The sequence below is a fragment of the Pithys albifrons genome, chromosome Z (assembly GCF_047495875.1).
Source record: "Pithys albifrons albifrons isolate INPA30051 chromosome Z, PitAlb_v1, whole genome shotgun sequence".
In the NCBI taxonomy this organism is placed as follows: Eukaryota; Metazoa; Chordata; class Aves; order Passeriformes; family Thamnophilidae; genus Pithys; species Pithys albifrons.
The window spans coordinates 57,381,336-57,399,929 of NC_092497.1; the positions used below are offsets into that span (position 1 = coordinate 57,381,336).

Sequence of the window (18,594 nt, forward strand, 5' to 3'; positions counted from 1 at the left end):
TGAGCCCAAACTCATCATGAACCACAAGATGGCTGGTGTTGCTGTGCATTATTTTGATGGATTTCTATTATTTCTATTATGGACCTTCCAGGCCTTACCTGAATGTCAGCTCTGACATCGCATTCAAATTTTCCTTTTGCTCTTCATACACCTACTTGTAGTAGCTCTGTGCTTACTAAAATTAAAATTGGGGATTTGTTACCTTGCTTTCAGTATAAGTATTGGCATGTCCTATTTTTTATTAAGAAAATGTTCTGAGTTTCAAAAAACCTAATTTTTTTTCTCAAATATTTAATCAAATAATATAATCCTTTATCATTTTTGCAAGATTTATGCCATGATTACATTTATTTTCAGTTTCATGAATAATTGCACTTCTGCCTGACTCAGATTTATGTATCAGGCATTAAAATATGCTGAATATTTTAGGGAAATGGCAAATTCATAAATTCAGGATTTGCAAAGAAAGTGCATTAAGCTGTCATGATTTATCTACCTAAAACAGTAAAAGTGCTAGAAGAAGAAAGCAAGCTGACCTTAGTCTTTTCCTGGTGCTACATTGCAGTATTTGACATTCCGCTGTTTCTAAGCAAAACTGATAGTTTAAATGCACACTTTAACACAAACCTGGATATTTTGTATTGCAGAGACTTCTCTAGGCAGAGCCAGACCTGGGCAGTTTCACATCCCCCACAGCTTAGCCCTGGTCCCTGACTTCAGTCAGCTCTGCGTTGCAGACAGGGAAAATGGTCGGATTCAGTGCTTCAAACTAGTGACCGGGGAGTTCACCAGAGAGATCAAACACAAATCTTTTGGAAGAGAGTTGTTTGCAGTTTCATATGTTCCAGGTAATCTTTTTTCCTGTTCTTCAGATTTCAAGTATTTGCTTTGTGCCAGGATGTCAGAGTATAGGGATATTTCATGAAGAGTGCTGTCGTGTTATCTTAGGACAAGTATTAATTCTCTTTCAAATTAGACCTGATGCAATGGAAAATTTGAGAACTACCTGTTTTCCTACTTGTGGATGAGGCAAGTTTGCATATAATCTCTGCTTCTGAGAAATGACTGATTAGAATCCCTAAATGTGATCAACAAGTAGATGATCTTGTTGCTTCCTGGTGAGACTGCACAGTCAATTAGTTAATAATAACATATTAGTACTAATAATAACTTTTTAAAATATTCATTTCAAACTCCATTGAAGAGAGCAAAATTGAGATGTTCTGAACTACTGAGAAAGGTTTTGGGTTTCACAAAACAGAAGAACTGAAACCAAACAGTTTGAAAAGTTGTGGGTTTTAGTATCACAGTTTGGTTAACAATTACTGTATTGAATTTTAGGATCAGATTTTTAATATTGATTCTAGAGGCAATGTAAATGTTAAGAACTGGATGAGGTATTTTGAAATATCTGGCTCCTGACTCCTTCAGACTTAATATCTTTTGCATCTGCCAAGAACATGAAAAAATACTGTGCTGGATGAGATACTTGATACAGCTCTGTCTCTGATGGTGGCAGCAAGAGAGGCATTCCAAGGAGAGTGCCTGTCTGGCTGCATTTTGTGGTCCATTCCTCTCCTACTCGCTCTGCATCCACAAGCCCTTTACTTAACAGTGTTTGGAAGTGGCCTCTGACCTCTTCTTCATGTGCTTCTGTAGACCTAATGCCCATGAGTTTTCTTTAACCCCATTCTGAACTGACTTGTAATATCTGGCTCATTGTCCTCCTGCAGTTACAGGCTCCAGAAATTGATTACCTGCTTAATACTTTTATAATATATAAAAATGACCTTGTTTCACTTGAGTGCTTCTCAATTCCAGTATTTTTGGAGTTGAATCACAGTTCCACCCTCCCTGAATCTGGGGCTGCTTCATCTTGCTTTATCATCTTCAAACCAAAGAACCTCAGCCACCTTAGTCTCTCCCCAAAAGCCATTTAATTGCTACAGCCCCTTGAGTATTGTAGTTCCCTTTCCCTTCTATTATCTTTAGCTTCATTGGGACCTTCTTGAGATGCAGAGATGAAAACAACACTCCGTACTCAAGATGTGGGCATGCTGAGTTTTTGCACAGTGCCAGAACTGTCCCCTCCATTCCTAATTCTCTCCTGGTGATGCCAGGCATTCTGTTGAGATTTTGGCTGACACTGTATATGGAGCCAGAGATTTCAGAAATCTTTCAGTGATGGCTTATAGATGTCTCTCCTGAGCTGTAGCTGCCAGTTCCAAGCTTAAACATCATGTAGGCATGATTTAAATTACTTTTTTTGCAGAAGCATCACTTCACATTTGTCTTTGCTGAAGCTCTTCTGCCGTCTCTTTGAGACTCACTCACTCTTATAAAAAGTCTTCCCAGATTTTCTCAGTGTCATTAAGCTTTCAGCTCTCTGCAGAACTCAGTGTCTTCCTCAGATTGTTAGATTCCATTGTTCATCTCATTTTTTCAGGTCACTGATGAAGACTACTGAATAAAATTGTTTCTAACTCTGATCCCCTGCAAGATCACCCTATTCAGACTTCTCTATGCTGAAGAATTACAAGCTCTGCCCCTAAGCTCTGCTCTTTGCTTCCTGTTCATTAAATCGATCTTTCTTTCAGCCCTGTGATAACTCACATTCATAACCTCTGATGCATTACTTCGACAAGGGTTTTCTGAAAATGCAGCTGTGTGTACAGAATCTGCTTTACAGAATTACAGAATCCCAGACTATTCTGAGTTGGAAGGGACCCACAAGGATCATCGAGTCCAACTCTTAAGTCCGTGGCCCACACAGGGGATTGAACCCACGACCTTGGCATTATTACAACCAAGTTTTAACCAACTGAGCTAATCTCAGGGTCAACCTGTGTGCTTTTTCTTCCTGTTCAGAGTTGAGGCACAACCCTTAGAGAAGCTGTACCCACTTGTTTCTGACAGGCCACATTTAATGTCTCACTCTTCATTATAGATTCCACAGTCTTACTGGGAATGGAAACCAGAATTGTTCACATGTGTTCCCAGGCACCCTTTTGAGTCCCCCTTGTAGGTGGGCATTACTTCAGCATTTTCTAATCTTCTGGAGAAGTGGCTGTTTGCAGTGCAGGATTACTTAACTTGGCCTGAGGTCTGTGATTTCATATTTGTCTTCCTTCTGAATTTGAGTAAATGCCATCTAAAACTGGTGAATTATTAACCTCCAACTTGTCTAACACCTTTTGCACATATCCTTCCAGCTGAGCCGGCTGCTCTGACCTCTTTGCTAGGGGAAAAATTGAGTGTCAGAATCTTCCCAACATACTGAACAGAAAAAACTGTCAAAATCAGCTACTTTGCCACAGGCCCCTGACTCGTTGGGTTTCCCTTTCACACTTTTTCCTGTTGTGGTCCCACTGATTCCCTAGCTGACTTTCTGCTTTTGGTGCACTGAAAGAACTTCTTATCATATCAACCATCCTTAGGAAGCATTCTTCAAATTATTTTTCTGTAAAATTTTCTTGTGCTTATTCTTCTCATTTAAACCAAGTGTGCATCTCTTAAATGCCAGACTTTTGACTGTTATTCCTCACTTAACTTTCCTCTGGTACTTTAGTTTCCTGCTGAGTTACTTTTCCATCTCTCTGCATCTCAGACAGCCTTTTGCATCTAAACTATTACAGTTCCTCTTTGCTGCAGTTTGCTGTGTGGGGGGTTCTTAAGGCAAGTCTAATGTTGTTCCAGGTGGTCTCCTCTTCGCAGTCAATGGAATGCCTTATCCTGGAGAGGCAGAACCAGTGCAAGGATTTGTGATGAACTTCTCTACTGGAGAAATAATTGATACTTTCATTCCACTTAGAAAGGTAGAGTATTACACAGAGTGCCTGTTGCATATAATTATGTATTTGAGAGCTCTCATAAGACTACTGCAGGAAGTAAGATGGTTTATAATGTAAGGTATTCAAAAGGAATTCTTCATAACACTAACTTAATAAACAGACTAGAATTTTGGGTCTTAGTTTCTACATGTGGTACTCATTTGAAAATGATACTACCCTCAAGGTGATTCCTGCAGATAATACCTTCAGGCAGGATAAGCCTATTTTATTGCTGCCAGACAGTTCTTAAAAGCTAATGTAAGAGAATAATGAAGGAATTGAAATACACATATACTTACTTAAATGTTTTTTTTTAATGTCAAGAAGTAGACTAAGTATTTTTACTAAGTAGTAAAAATACTTGACTGTGTGGTTATATCCCTTCTTTACAGAACAGTAGTGTGGAAGTTAAGACTAAATGTCCTGCATACAGTATTGCACATAAAAATTGTGGGGGGTTTAACAGTTTTCATATATGGTTGTAGAACAAAGAAGGAATGCTAACACTCCCACTTCTGGGTAACACATACACCCTCTATTTGCAGTCCACTTTTAAATTATATTAAAGTTATTTTTTCTGAGCATATAGGAAGTAGCTGTGTTATATATAAACTCAAAAACTAAATATGTGGATTTCAAACCAAGGTTATTTTTGAAAATGTATATTTCACAGGATAAAATTGAATGCAATAATATGAATGGAAATATTATTAATATAGATTTTCTTTATCATTAATACATGGGATAATCTCAGTATCATTATCCCTGGAGTAGGCAAACATTCAGTAGGAATGGAATTCCTCTCTTTTCACATAGGTAAGGCCTCACACCAGCACTTGCTGCGTTTTCCACTCTAAGGAAGGTTGAGTATGACCAGTCTCGAGTTCAGGGTTAAGGAGGCCTCCTGACTGCTGACACTTAAGGATGATCTGTGCCTACTTATCTTCACAGAGCTTTGAGATGCCACATGATATTGTTGCTTCAGAAGATAGAACTGTGTTCGTTGGAGATGTTCATGCCAGAACAGTGTGGAAGTTTGCACCCACAGAAAGTATGTTCTTTTGCTTCTTAATGTCACAACTTCACATTTTGTGTCTTGGGGTCATTACCACTTATCTGGTACCACTGGCGAAGAACCTGGTGGCTTAGTGACAGTGGGTTTGTTACTCTGCAAGCTCTGCCTGCCGAAATTGTGTGCTGCTGCTCAGTTTTCATTAAAAGACTGTCCTTCAGTATTGCTGCAGCTCTGCCAAAGAAGAGTCCCGAGCTCATGGGTTTGTTTGTTACAGAAGGAATATCAAAATGCATTTCCCTCATACATCTGTCCCTTGTAATGTCAGGACCTGCTTAAACAAAAGCATTTTGATAATTCCAGTGTATCATTTACTGAGAATTCAACTGCTTCCTTTGAGGTTATCATATAGGAAACTCCAGGAGATGAAGTAAAGACACAAGACAATTTGAAATTTGTTCTTTCATTGGGAGTACTTATCATTAGAAAATTAATCTAGTATAATTTGAAATCCTATTTTCACACAGAGGAAACACTTGCCACTTTTAATCTAGTGCACCCCAGGGCAAGCAGCCTGACTTCAGGGAGGGGGACCTGATTAGTCAGACATCAATTTAGTAGGATTCAGAGAAGGGTTATACATTTTACAGAAGTAAAAATATAATCCACTGCTACATTATATGGGATAAAAAATGTACGAGACAGATAAAGCCTTAGGCTTCAGAATGTTAGTCATCCACTAAGATTCTGCTGCTATAAATGACTAAGCCAGTTATTCCATATTTGTCTGTTTACAATTCATGGATTTTCCTTTGGGGCATCTGGTATCTGCTGCACTTAATAACAGGAGACTGGGCCAGATAAATTGTAATTCTGATGGATTGTGGGTTTTTTTCTCATCTAGTAAAATGAACAAGAACACTTCTAGGCTTTTATTCAAAAAAATGTGAGAATAAAAAAATAATGAAATTATTACAGGTTAGATAAGGGAAGTCCTTGTATATAATTGCCCTTTTAGTTTTTGCTGCAGTATAAAACTGCAGTAGGTAAGAAGCCCTGATTCAACCAGTCTTTAATCCATTATGATTTTGATTATAATGCACAGTTTTATTTTTGTGAGAATGACTGGACTTTTACATGTACCCATAAAATCTCTCTGTGGCATAAGAGTTGATGATTGCAAGCACCGTTCATGAATCAAGGTCTTGCTTTTTTTTTCCATGGCTTGTGAGCTATTGAATGGTTTATATTCACTCTCCTTGGTGCTGATGGGATTGTTTACTGTAGGATTGAGCTGTACTTTTGAGAAAGCTAGCAGAAAAATGTCACTGAGTGTCCTTCTGAAATGTCAGTTGTCCTGAAGAATGATTTTGTTTTACAGAACTGCAGCATCGGTCAGTTAAAAAGGCTGGTATTGAGGTACAGGAAATAAAAGGTTAGTCTGATTTATAATGGAAATGAGGGAACAAGTATGTTCACATAGACTAGGGCTGCTTCTGCCACCTTGCAGGGGAAAAATGCTAACTAGTTCTACTGTTTCATTTTCATGAGTTCATAGAATCATCGAATCAGTTGGGTTGGAAGAGATTTCTGAGATCATCAACCCTTAATCCAACCCCACTTTGATTATGAGTTGGCATAGGAGACCTTGGAAAAGCTTCTAATAGTGTTACCTGGTAGATGCCATTTTACAGCCAATCTAAACATTGCAATTTCAGTGATGACAAGTGCTTCACAGATACTGAGATAAAAATCTAACTGGTAGATTAATTCCATACCACCATCTGGTATGGTCCAGATCAGTGTCTCTGGCAGCACCCTGAGATGCAGAAATAGCTCTGAGATATAACTGGGATAGTTACTGCCCAGCACCTCCCCCCTGCTCAGCAACCTTCAACCACCAAAAAAAGGGTTATTTGAAATGGCAATTAGTTTATTTTTCTGTATAGTCTTTCAGTGCACAGCCTTGCCAGTCACACCTTATGGCAAGAAATACTAATTTTTTTTCTACTTAGATTTGTTACCATGCATTTGCCATACTTCTTTTTTTTAATTTATTTGAATGAACAATGAAAAAAAAAGAAAACCATGTAGAAATAATATAAGGAGATAAATAAATACAGCGGTAAAATATCAATTCAGGTAGATGTAAAGTAAGTTCAGCCATTTGTATTCTGTCACATAAGTCTTTTTTGTTGAAAAGGAAAAGTTCATTTCCCTCTCAGAGAACAAATACCAGGCCATGGTACTGTTTATAAAGGCCTTTATAAAATGTTCAGATGTTCTTAACGGGTTTTCTTTGGTTAAATTCAGAGCTTGTTTAGTTTGCTTTAGCCATGTATATGCAGACAAAGTACCAAAAGATCCCAATTGCCAAGTAAGGCATATAGAATAAAGTAGAATAAGGAAGGCTAATATCATGAAACAATGAAATCCCTACTACCAAAACCGTTCCCCTTTTATTTTATCTCTGTTGGTGCATCAGCCCTCCTGAGGCACTCAGAAGGGCTGGCATCACAGCATGATGTATATCTAGGGATGTAGTAGTGCATTTTGGCTTTCGTTAGCTGGCAGTCCTAATGTCACGGAGAAGAAATGCAATAGTATCACCAGGATAAGAAAAAGTCTTTAAGTAACACTCTCCAAAACTGATTAGGGTGGGGAAGTTGAAATTAATGTCTTTCAACTCCACTGGAAGGAAAGAACAAATGGACTTTGTGTCAAAGGGACCCTGGTTAATAATGGGCAGCAGTGACCTGCAGGGTCACAGCCCCTGGTGACAAGCTGTTCCCTGTGCTTGTACTGCTGTGACATGGGGGAAAATATGTGGACAACTGTAGCTTAGCCCATGATTTTGGAGGAAAATTTTCCGTGGCTATAACTATTACTTGAATAGACAGCATGTTCTCATTGTATCGTTGTTATCCCTGTATTCCTGATAACACTGATATTGTTATCATTGTGCTAGTGCTGAGTGTAAACTGGGGCAGATTCAGGTTTGATTCAGAGTGTGTTTGTGGTCCAGCTGCTCGTTAAGACAATCTGACTTTAAAATACATAGCCAAAGAGTTTTACTCATTAAAAGTTACCACAGAGCATGTGATACACACACAAAACAACATAAAGGTTTTTCCTGAAATAGTTTTTCTCCTTGTAGGTGGAGAGTTAACAAATTAGTCAGGAATGACTGGATGCAGTTTTCAAAATCTCCCCAGATTTATAGCAAACCAAGATGTTAAATAACAAGATGTAACAGTTCTGAAAATTTAACCCCTTGTCACAGTTTTATTAAAAAGATCTTTAACTCTTCCTTTCCGTTTATGCTAATACAGTGTATACTGGCTTTCTACATTTTTTGTGAAAGGGTTTTTATTAAAAGGAGATATTTCATTGATATTGCACCACACATCCATTTGCAAAATCAGATCTTTGGGGGAATTTCCTATATTTTAAATGATAGATACTTTTTAGGACAAAGCTCTCTCTCTGACACCTCTTCTTTCAGGGAATCTTTGCTAGTGAGTGGTATCATTCACTCTCTCTACCTTGTATTTGGGATAACATCAGCAAGAGCCAAAAATGTATCCATAAGAGCTGGTCTTTTGTTTCCTTGAAATTCAACACTTAAAGTATTCTAGTGTGTTCTTTCCTGTAATGCCTTGTTCTGTGTTGCTTGATGCACATGGATTACATACAGAAATTGTTTTCTTTTTAAAGAATCAGAAGCAATTGTAGAATCCAGACTGGAAAACAAGCCAGAATCAACAGACCCTCTAAAGAGTACGGAGAAACAGCACTTGGTCCAACAGGCCAGCAGCACTGGAGTTTCTTTTGTTCTTATTACAACTCTTCTAATTATCCCAGTTGTTGTCCTGATGGCAATTTTAGTATTTATTCGGTGGAGGAAGACAACTGCCTATGGAGGTAACTGTGAGTAATTGTTTTAGAGAACAGGCTTTTATTATTCCAGTCCAAAACACTGAGGGATGAGGGTGTGAAGAGGGAAGCTCACTGTCCCTTTGCCCTCATGAACGGTTGCAGTGGTGTTCATGCAAACTGAGAGCCACGTGCCCACAGCACCTGCATCCCCCTGTGCCTTTAGTTGAGTATCAAGATACCCCTTCTTCAGAACACGTATCAAAAACTTTAATTGGTGGCAGACCAAAAATTAGTATCTCAGAAACACCCACACATTTATATATGTGTATGTGTGTGTGTATATATGTGTGTATATGTATATATGTATATGTATATATGTATATATATACACACACATACTCATGTTATATGGTCTAGAACACATACATTTTAATATTCTCAGCATAGTTCGATTTTCTAATGTAGGATCTTGAAATTGCTTTGAGCAGCAGGTTCCATGGGTATTACAGAGGTATAAGCCAAGTGCAAACAGATAAAATTTACAAGAGATTATATACTATTGTTCACTACTACCTAATGCATTTTGTAAGTAAGATATGTTTCAATAGTGCAGCTTCATCCATTGCTCCAAGAGCATTAATTGGTACTTACAAGTGGTGTAAATTTGTTCTTAATTTGTACTGTATAATAAATTATTTTTCATAAATTGGTAGACTGTGATAGAAGTTTGATCACTGCACTTGTTATTTTGTGTCACGGAATTGTTGTATCAGGATAGTCATCCAGAGAAGATGATGTACATGGAATAGAACAAATAACACAGTCACTGTTCAGAACCTACTATGACAGAGTAGGCAATTCAACAATGATTCAGCAACCTAATATGGCTGTGCAACTGAATCTGATGTATTTTATTTGAAAATTTAAGCCTGCAGCTTCCTGACTCTTTGTATCAAATGTGCTAAATAGTATATCAAATATGCTAACACTCTAGACTACTGCAGCACTGCCACTAACTGCCTCTTAGAGCTGCTGATTGTTTTTTTGAATGTCCATGCTTTGTATCAGAAAATACAGATAATTATTTAATCATAGAATATTGGAATTTTAGCTTATTTTTGAAATTTACCTTATTTTTCAGCTGATGGGGAACACAAACTTGATTCAAGTTCAGGCAGAATTCTAGGCAGACTCAGAGGTAAGTCCAGTCACTGAAGATCTTTCAGTAACTGGATGCTTTTTTCTGTATTCATGTCGAATAACAGATTTGATGGAACTTTCTCAGAGGAAGGACAGGGGGCAAAGATTAGGTGTTTTTTGGAAATGTCTTTTATGACACCCATAATCTGTCATTATCTGCCCACTACAGAGAATGTGTCACTACCAGTGGGAGAGCAGTAGCTATAATGAGTTATCGTGGATGTGGTGAATGGAATGAAGCACTTTAAGGGCAAACAAGTGGGAACACCAGTAGTCTGTGTAAAGTTTTAATGAAACAATGGATGCTGACAAAAATAGTTTGAAACTTATACTTCAAAGATGAATTTGCTTCTTATTTTGTAATATCCGTACTTAGCTTTTCTGGCTCATGGGCTGATCTTTAAAAACAGTTTCTGGAAGGACACAAAATAATCACCACTGCACTGTTAAATTAGTAGATTTTTATTCAGCTTATACAGTAAAGCAGACCTTGTGAAAAGCCTTTGCTTTCCACAGGGAAAGGAGGTGGTGGCATCAACCTTGGGAACTTCTTTGCAAGTCACAAAGGCTACAGCCGAAAAGGGTTTGACCGGCTGAGCACTGAGGGAAGTGATCAAGAAAAAGATGAAGATGATGGCTCAGATTCAGAGGAAGAGTGTTCAGCAGCATCTCCACCCCCACCAGCACCTTCATCATCCTGAAACAGTCTTTGAGTTCTCTATTATACGATTCAACCCAGAATGTCAGATTCCTTTTCCCTCAAGCACGTTTAAGATTTTGTGTATTTGATTGTAAACTGTCCTAAGTCTCTGTGGGGCTGTACACTGGTTCCTTTGACTTTTGTTTGGTTTTGGTTATGTTTTTTTAAGTGCAGGAGTGTATGGAAGTTCCATATCAGTGCCGTTGGGTTTTATGTAGACAACTTAATAAAGCAAAGTCTTCGAATTGCAGGACTGTTTTAAAGCAGTAGTATTTTATCATGAAATATGGGGATCTTGTAAATAAGTCTTACTATCTGCTTCATCAAAATATTTTTCCCATAATTATTCAGTTGCCAATTTCTGTTTTGTGCCTTTCCTCTTCAATGTCCTTAACCTGTTGCAGTACAGAGAAAATACAGTGCCACAAGAAAATGAAGCTGCTAAGTCTTCTTCTATTTTTTTAAAATCACTAGCATTATATTGCATTGAAGGAAAGAAAAAAGTCTCTATTTAATTTTTTTCTTCTTCCTAACTTGATGTGTTTCTGGAATGTCTTATTTTTAGATGGTATCACTGTTAGAACACTATTTTCAGAAGCTGAATGTAATTTGTGTAATAAAGTATTCGCAGAGCATTAGCTGTCGGAGTGTACTTTGGAATTTTTGCTTATTTTTTTTTGTATACAACTTTTGTAAAAGTTACACAAACCACTTATTACAGTAAAAATTCTAATGCCTTCTTCCAGCAGAGAAAAAAAAATGCTATTTTGTATGGAAGCTGGAAAAATATTTTGCTATGTCACAAGGGTTTTTTTGTTTTGTTTTGCTTTTTTAAGATTAATAATGTACATACATGTACAAAGTCAAGCTTAAACGTTGAAGAAGGAATTTTACCTGTATAATAAAACTGCAGGGTATTTGCTTAATAAAACATGGTCACAGCTAAGAGAAAACCTGTGTCTCAAATTAAGTATACAAATTAGCCAGGGTAGGGATCTAATAGACTTTTTTTTTATTCCTACAACAGGAGCCTTCAGTCCTCTAATGAGCTCTCTCATTGAACGAGAGACTTACGGAAGTCCTGATACATAATTACCCAGTCTGTGTGAGTCATCTGAAGTGTGAATCATTGTGTACGTCATGATGACTCATCAGTCTCGTTTGAGGATCAGAGCATAATTAATGTCCTTTTAAAACCTCTGTTAGGAGCAGAGTGTACACAGCTGTAATTGCCACAGGGGTTTATGAAACCGTTTTCATTATCGACATTGCAGGTGTTACAAGACGCTACTGCTGGCACTGGGGTTGAAAAATAGGCTTTAAGTTCCTTGAGGTGGTGGTTTTGTAAGGTGGTTTTGGGGGGAATAAAGGTAATAATAGTGCACCAAAAGGTAAGAGTTTATAAGTTCCTTTTTTCTGGAGCAGAAAACTTAAAATCCTTGATGAGCTTGTTTCCTTTCTCACATAGAGCTGAATCTCCAAGATAACCTTGTGAAATGAAGTACAGGCTCAGTTTCATGTGAAATTATTTAGTGCATACCGTTGTTTCCTCATCTCATTTCTGCTTTCCTGCTGTTGCAAAGAAAACAGTGTTTCTCACTTTTGAAAGTAATGCAGTGTTATTTTTAGCTGTGCCCTTGATCCTCTTGTATGTGAATAAAAACAGATAAGGTAGTTGGGAAGAATCCTCTGCAGCTGTCTGCAGAGATGGCAAGTCACTAGTTTACAAAGTTTTCAGTGACAGCAATTAAGGAAACTGTGGTGGCAGTGCTATAATAGGTGGTGTATATGGCAGCAGTTCTGAAAGATCACAGGCTTTTCTCAAAAGCCATCAGTAAGGGTATGTTATTCCAACATTTGGATAGATCACATTATGTCCATCTAATGTTGGGTGTTCTCTGTTTCCACACTATTATTATTTAATCCGTATCTCCAGTTTTAAAAAATACTTTGTTCAGAGGGAAACAGACAAATGCAGTTTAGTTGCAAGTACAAGCTAAAACATTGAGAATCAGTCATCATCTCAGCTCTCTGGAATTCTGAGATTGGTCTCTACAATAATCCTGGGCTGCCTAAAGAGAAGCAGGTCCAGGGAGGTGATTCTGCTTTCGTGAGACCTCACCTGCAGCGCTGCATCCAGCTCTGGGCTCCCTAAAATGAGGGATGTGGACGTGTTGGAGCACGTCCAGAGGACACCACAAAGATGATCAGAAGCTGAAGCGTCTCTCCTGTGAAGACAAGCTAAGAGAGCTGGAGAAGAGAAGGCTCCCCAAAGATCCCGTTTTGGAACTTTCAATATTTAAAGTGGCTTATAGGAAAAACAGACTCTTTACCAAGGCCAGGAGTGATAGGACAAACGGCAATGTTTTTAAACTGAGAGACATTTAGATTGGATATTGGGGAGAAATTCTTTGCAGAGAGGGTGGTAAGGCCCTGCAACAGGTTCCCCAGGAAGCTGTGGATGCTCCATGCCTGGAAGTGCTCCAGGTCTGGCTGGCTGGGCCTCTGAGAAATTGGTATAGTGGGAGGTTCCCTGCCCACAGCAGAGGCACTGGTTTTGGTGATGTTGAAGGTCCCTTCCAACCCAAGCCATTCTGTTGTTTGTAGGAACTGCACTGACAGGCAACCAACTGCTTTCCAGCAGCAATCAAACTTCAGCACCTCGAATTACATGCTCTAATTTCATAGGGGTACAATAGCAGGAAATTGAACCCGCTTGAAAGCACTGAATGTTCCTGATCTCTTACTAAAGCTGCATCTTATGAAAACAATGCACCAGGGACTTCACACTGCAATAGAAAATTCATTTTAAAAGAAAGATACAAGCTTTGTGAATCATTTTAATAAGCCAGCAGACCATCTTCAATCCTAGCAGGTTCTATGTGCTAATATTATTTATTGTATTAAATGTGGAATACGAGTTATTCCATCTAAACTAGTGGATTTAAGAGTGCTTATCTCCAATTTAGTTGTCCCAGATAAGACTATGCTTTTTAATGAACAACATCCAATCGCACATTTTAAGATTTAAAATACATGACAATAAATTCCATGTATTGTTGATTAATCTTTTCTTAAGCCTTTTTAAGATGCAGGAATTTTGGCTACTGTAGGAACTGGATATTTTCATTAAAATTAGGCTGATAAGTAGCTAAAGCACCTTTCCCTGTGGTTGTCCTGTATGAAGCATCTCCCAGGGCTAAGTAGTCTGACATATTGGGACTTCCTGGAGGGGGAGTTATCACAGCTCTTGTCTCACAGGTGTCTTTCACACCCAGGTCACATCCTGAGGGGTCAGGTGTGCCCTGGGCAGCTGCTGCAAATGGTCCATTGTTAACAGTTCATGGGAAATGGCTTAGACGGTTTAGAATACACAGCTTTGGTCACACCCACACAGTGATAAACTGGTCCTGGCTGCTGAACTAGGACACCTTCAGAGCGATGGGAAGGTGCCTGCCATCCACTGGCAGGTAGTGTTGGGCAATTTTGGACATCTTGCTGTCAAACAGCTGTAAGGGAGAGCAGGCTGGGGCAGCTGCAAAGTGCCATGAGGATGATGCGCTGAACTATCATGCACAGGTTGTCACCCACATCACCTGAAGTTGTCCCGATTGAATGGAATTACAGTCCCAATTAACCAGCTGTCCTTGCCACCAAGTATCATTAGCTGTAAATTGATTCCCTGGAAAGCATCCTGATTAAGTATTTTTCTCATCAAACACTGCACTGTAGAGTTAATGAGGATTTATAGATCAATGTGGTAAATTGCAACAGCTTCTTACTTGCAGAACTAGATTTATTTGTGTTTCATCAGAACTTTAGGTCAATAGTGTCTGTCACGCTGCAGAGGATTAGGATTCAGTCCAGGTCATGCTACAGACAAGGCACTTCGGTGATTTTACCTTGTCATTCAAACACATGTGGGAACTTGTTTGAAAGACTATGTATGTCTTAGCAGGACAAGTTGTGGGGAGCTGCTGAGAAATTCAAAAGCAACTTCATTATTTAATTTCACATTAGGACATACTTTAAAAATTGCAAGACTATGTAATGATATATTTCTCACAGTTGGTGTGGATTCATGTACCAATAAAAAAAAGACCCAGCACCAAATATATAAGTCAATTAAAATTAAGAGCTGAAATCAGGCCACTGTATTTTCATGTAAAACAGATGCTAGTGAACCTTGGAGTTTCAGCCCCCTGATTTACCTTAACATGTTCGTGGGGGTTTTTTTTCTCCATTGTGAATTATCAAAATTTGTTAGTTAAATTTACACTGTAACTGCTCTTTAAATTCCTCTCTAAAGTGGTGAAAGATTTAGATTCATCTGTAGAGCTAAGCATTACTGGCAGAAGAAAAGAAGGGATCTGGCAATGTAGAGGATTTAAAATCTCCAGTGATAGCTATTTATCCAAGCAAAACCTGCAAACTTAATGCTGTTTCTGGACATGGTGGCTGGAAAACCTCAAAGAGCATCCAGCTGGCTTTGTTATGCACATATTTGGAAAGGTACCAGGGAGAGCTGCATGGCAATTTGGAAGTTGCATGAGGTTTTTCTAAATACTACAGGTGGTGAAGGCACTTTGTTGAACTGCTCCTTTCTTTAGCTCTGTTCCACTAGTGCTTTCACTAATTACTTGTATACGAAGCACAACATCCTGTGCACGAAGCTCAGTCTGATTTCATTGTACAACCTTAAAAATTACACGCAATGATGAACAGGAAATATTTTGAGGGCACTTTGTGAAAATACTGTTTTAAAGATGCAGTGTAATAATTTTTTTCCTAGCAAATAGTCAGTGGTAACAGTTCAGCAAACCAGTGAAGTTATTATTATTATTAATTACATACTACATATATTTTTCTAACTAAGACATAAGAGAAACCTAAGTTTTCTACTCTTTTTATTTAGAAGGGAAGAATTTTGACAGAATGGGGATAAGGCAGCAGCCACAAGGGGCTAAATTGGTGCTACTGACCATTAGGTTTTAAGGGCAGGACTCTGCCCTGGCCACTGCAATCCTCACAGCTTTGATACCCTCTCCCCCATCTTTGTTATTCTTCCTTCAGCCACAGCACATCCCAAAACTGTTGCTTAAGAGAAAATTACTTGCACTGAGAAGGGCTGAATCCCACAATTCTGCCACATTTCCTCAAGCTGGTGCTCTGGTGTAGGTAAGGAACTGGAGGCGTGGCCTTTTTCCAGCGAGAATGAGAGATCATGCTCACAGCAACCAAAGCATAACGAGTCCTTCAAGGTGCCCAGCTCTTAGGAAGCTGAAAAGCTATACTGAAAGTTTCCACAGCTGCAGCTGTGGGATAAACCCTCCAATGCACAAGCAGAGTATTTGTGTACTCTGACTCCCATGACAGGTCGTCCATGCAGCCTTCACACAATATGAAACATTGTTGTCCTCAGAAATACATTTATGCTTCCATAACCATCGATTTGGAAATTTGCAGGAATTCTGCTGTGAATGCAGTTTGGGAAAGAAAAGCCTCAGCAGAGCAAACAGGGCAGGCTGAGGCTGCCACCGTGTGACCATGCCAGCCAGGAGGCAGGGAAAGCCAGGATAAATCCCTGACATCTCCCCAGGGAGTCCAACATACGAAATTCAAGACTGGAAAAAAAAATTAAGCTTGCCAGCGTAATACTGTGACTATGAGCTGTGCTGTTGTTTTTCTTGGTTTTTAATCTGTGGGAGGTGATGGATGATGTTTCTGACTAGGCAGACATTCAAAATCAGTCTGGTGTGGAACCACATGTATTATTTACTGCATATCATTGAAATCCTGCACAAAATACAGAACTCATTTTCTTGAGGACTTTTCTATTGGGGCTTTCATCACTTGGTGAAGAGTAATGAGTATGGGATTTTTCAGCTTGTCTGGAGACTGAGATGTGCTACTCACTCTGTACCAAAGGGGGAAGTGAGGCACAGAGAGATCAAAGGCATCAATTTTAAGTACTGAATTTGTGAAATCTGATTTATTCCCTTTTAACCCACTTACTTAGGTACCACTGTATATATTCAAGGCATTGGTGCTTGCCACCAGCTGCAGCTCTGAATGCTCCAGCTCTGCTGGTGAAAGTTTTGAGATTCTTGTCAAGCACCCAGAAAAGGACTATGAGTAATGACTGGTACATGGAAATGTACAATTACAGAAAGTTCTGTCCAAGTGATCTGAAAATCACTGTGCTAGAAATCTGTAGCAGGGCAGCACGGCCTGGCAGGCTGGGAAGGGTGTATTTCCAACTGGGAATGCTGTTTATTGGCATACCTGTTTCTCCTAACAGTGCATCAGGGTTGCTGCAGATCCTTCATCCATGTACAGGTTGAGAGCAGGGGGGAGAACTGACTGGGGAATGCATCTCTCAGGCTGAACTGATCCTGAATCAAATGTTTTAAAGTGAAGTCACTGTCTGGTTACTCCTGTCTGGAAGACCCTTCCTCCTCAAATTCAAGCTTTTTGTGTACTTTTTTCATTCCAAATTTCTACATAGGACGTAAACAGGAGGCCATCAAATCTTCTAATATGTGCAGAAGAGTGACGTACCTGAAGACACAGCTAAATCTTGTGTAAATTTTAGCCTTCCAGTTTAAAACAGTGTCTGGTCCTGAGGACTTCTGACATGGCACTTGCCTCTGCTGAATTCACAGGTGAGCAGCCACAGTCCCAGGCTGACAGGCAGTGGCAGCTGCTGACCTGCCTTCCTGAGTCTTCACCACTAATGATAATCCATAGCTCTCAGGTTTTGTTTTTAGATAGCCAGCTAGATTAAGTGAATGTACCCATTTCACTGCAGTCCTCCAAAAATTCCATCTGAAAGCAACAAGAGGGATACTGTGCAATGATTTTGATGGTAGGTGATTACAGTAATCATAGAATGGATTGGGTTGGAAAAGACCTCCGAGATCATCAAGTCCAACCCTTGGTCCAACTCCAGTCCATTTACCAGATCATGGCACTCAGTGCCACGGCCAATCTCAGCTGAAAAACCTCCAGGGATGGGGAATCCACCCCCTCTCTGGGCAGCCCATTCCAATGCCTGATTACTCTCTCTGGGAAGAATTTTTTCTGATCTCCAACTTCAATTTCCCCTGGCAGAGCTTGAGCCTGTGCCCCCTTGTCCTATTGCTGAGTGCCTGGGAGAAGAGACCAACCCCCACCTGGCCAGAACTTCCCTTCAGGTAGTTCTAGAAAGTGATGAGGTCACCTCTGAGCCTCCTCTTCTCTATGATGTCTGTTGCAGAAGGTCATTGACAAGAGATGTGGCACCAAATCAAATGAGCAAATGAGTAAAAGGCACTTATCTGGTTCTCAAAATGGTATTTCCAGATTTGGTAACTGCTTGCTCTGAAAAGCCTATCATGACTCATTGGTACCCTCCTGCAGGGAACATTCAGTTCTAGGGAGAAGAAGGAAAAAATTCTAAAACATCTGTAGCTGAAAAGCAGGAACACCTTAACAAAAATAGGCAAATGGTACCCAAAATTCAGGAAGTATTCTGGCAAAAGGTGAAAAGTCTTCATTCCACAGTAGAACAGCCTTGAGTGTTAGTACAGTTTTTTCACTAGGAGATGATTTTTATAGTATTTTTCATCAAGCTCCGAGTTGGTAATTAGTGCTTTTACCAAACCCAAAGGATAAATGATCACAGTTCTGTACTGGGAGGTGTGAGAAAACCTGCAATTTCTTTCCTGTTTTTCTCCCTTCTATTCCTCCCCTCTAAACAACTTACCAGGAGGGGGCACAAACAGAATTTCCAAGAGTTCTGCTATTAACCAGTCTTCTGCTATTGTCCCGTCTTAAATCAAACCTGTGTGCCGGTAAAAAAGAGTACAGAGGGCCATTTGTGTGTTTATCTAAGTCGGTTAAAATGCAAACCAAGAGTGGGCAGGTCACACCTCACTGCAGTCACAAACACACCCTTCACTGTGGCTCCCCACGCACTCTGTGCTGCTTGC

The 18,594-nt window shown here is 39.4% G+C and overlaps 1 protein-coding gene across 6 annotated transcripts in view; it reads left to right on the forward strand.

Annotated features, from left to right (window-relative positions):
- The window catches only part of PAM (peptidylglycine alpha-amidating monooxygenase), a 145,133-nt gene extending 133,877 nt beyond the window's left edge, over nt 1–11,256 (forward strand). For 3 of the 6 annotated variants that reach the window (XM_071581668.1, XM_071581670.1, XM_071581672.1), the window contains 7 exons: nt 648–848; nt 3,697–3,815; nt 4,782–4,881; nt 6,224–6,277; nt 8,560–8,772; nt 9,863–9,919; nt 10,438–11,256. In XM_071581668.1, the coding sequence (XP_071437769.1) occupies nt 648–848; nt 3,697–3,815; nt 4,782–4,881; nt 6,224–6,277; nt 8,560–8,772; nt 9,863–9,919; nt 10,438–10,622 (929 nt within the window). In that variant the 3' untranslated portion in view covers nt 10,623–11,256. The remainder of the gene's footprint in view (nt 1–647; nt 849–3,696; nt 3,816–4,781; nt 4,882–6,223; nt 6,278–8,559; nt 8,773–9,862; nt 9,920–10,437) is intronic. The other 3 variants (XM_071581669.1, XM_071581673.1, XM_071581671.1) reach the window with 2 other exon arrangements.
- The last annotated feature ends 7,338 nt before the right edge of the window (nt 11,257–18,594 follow it).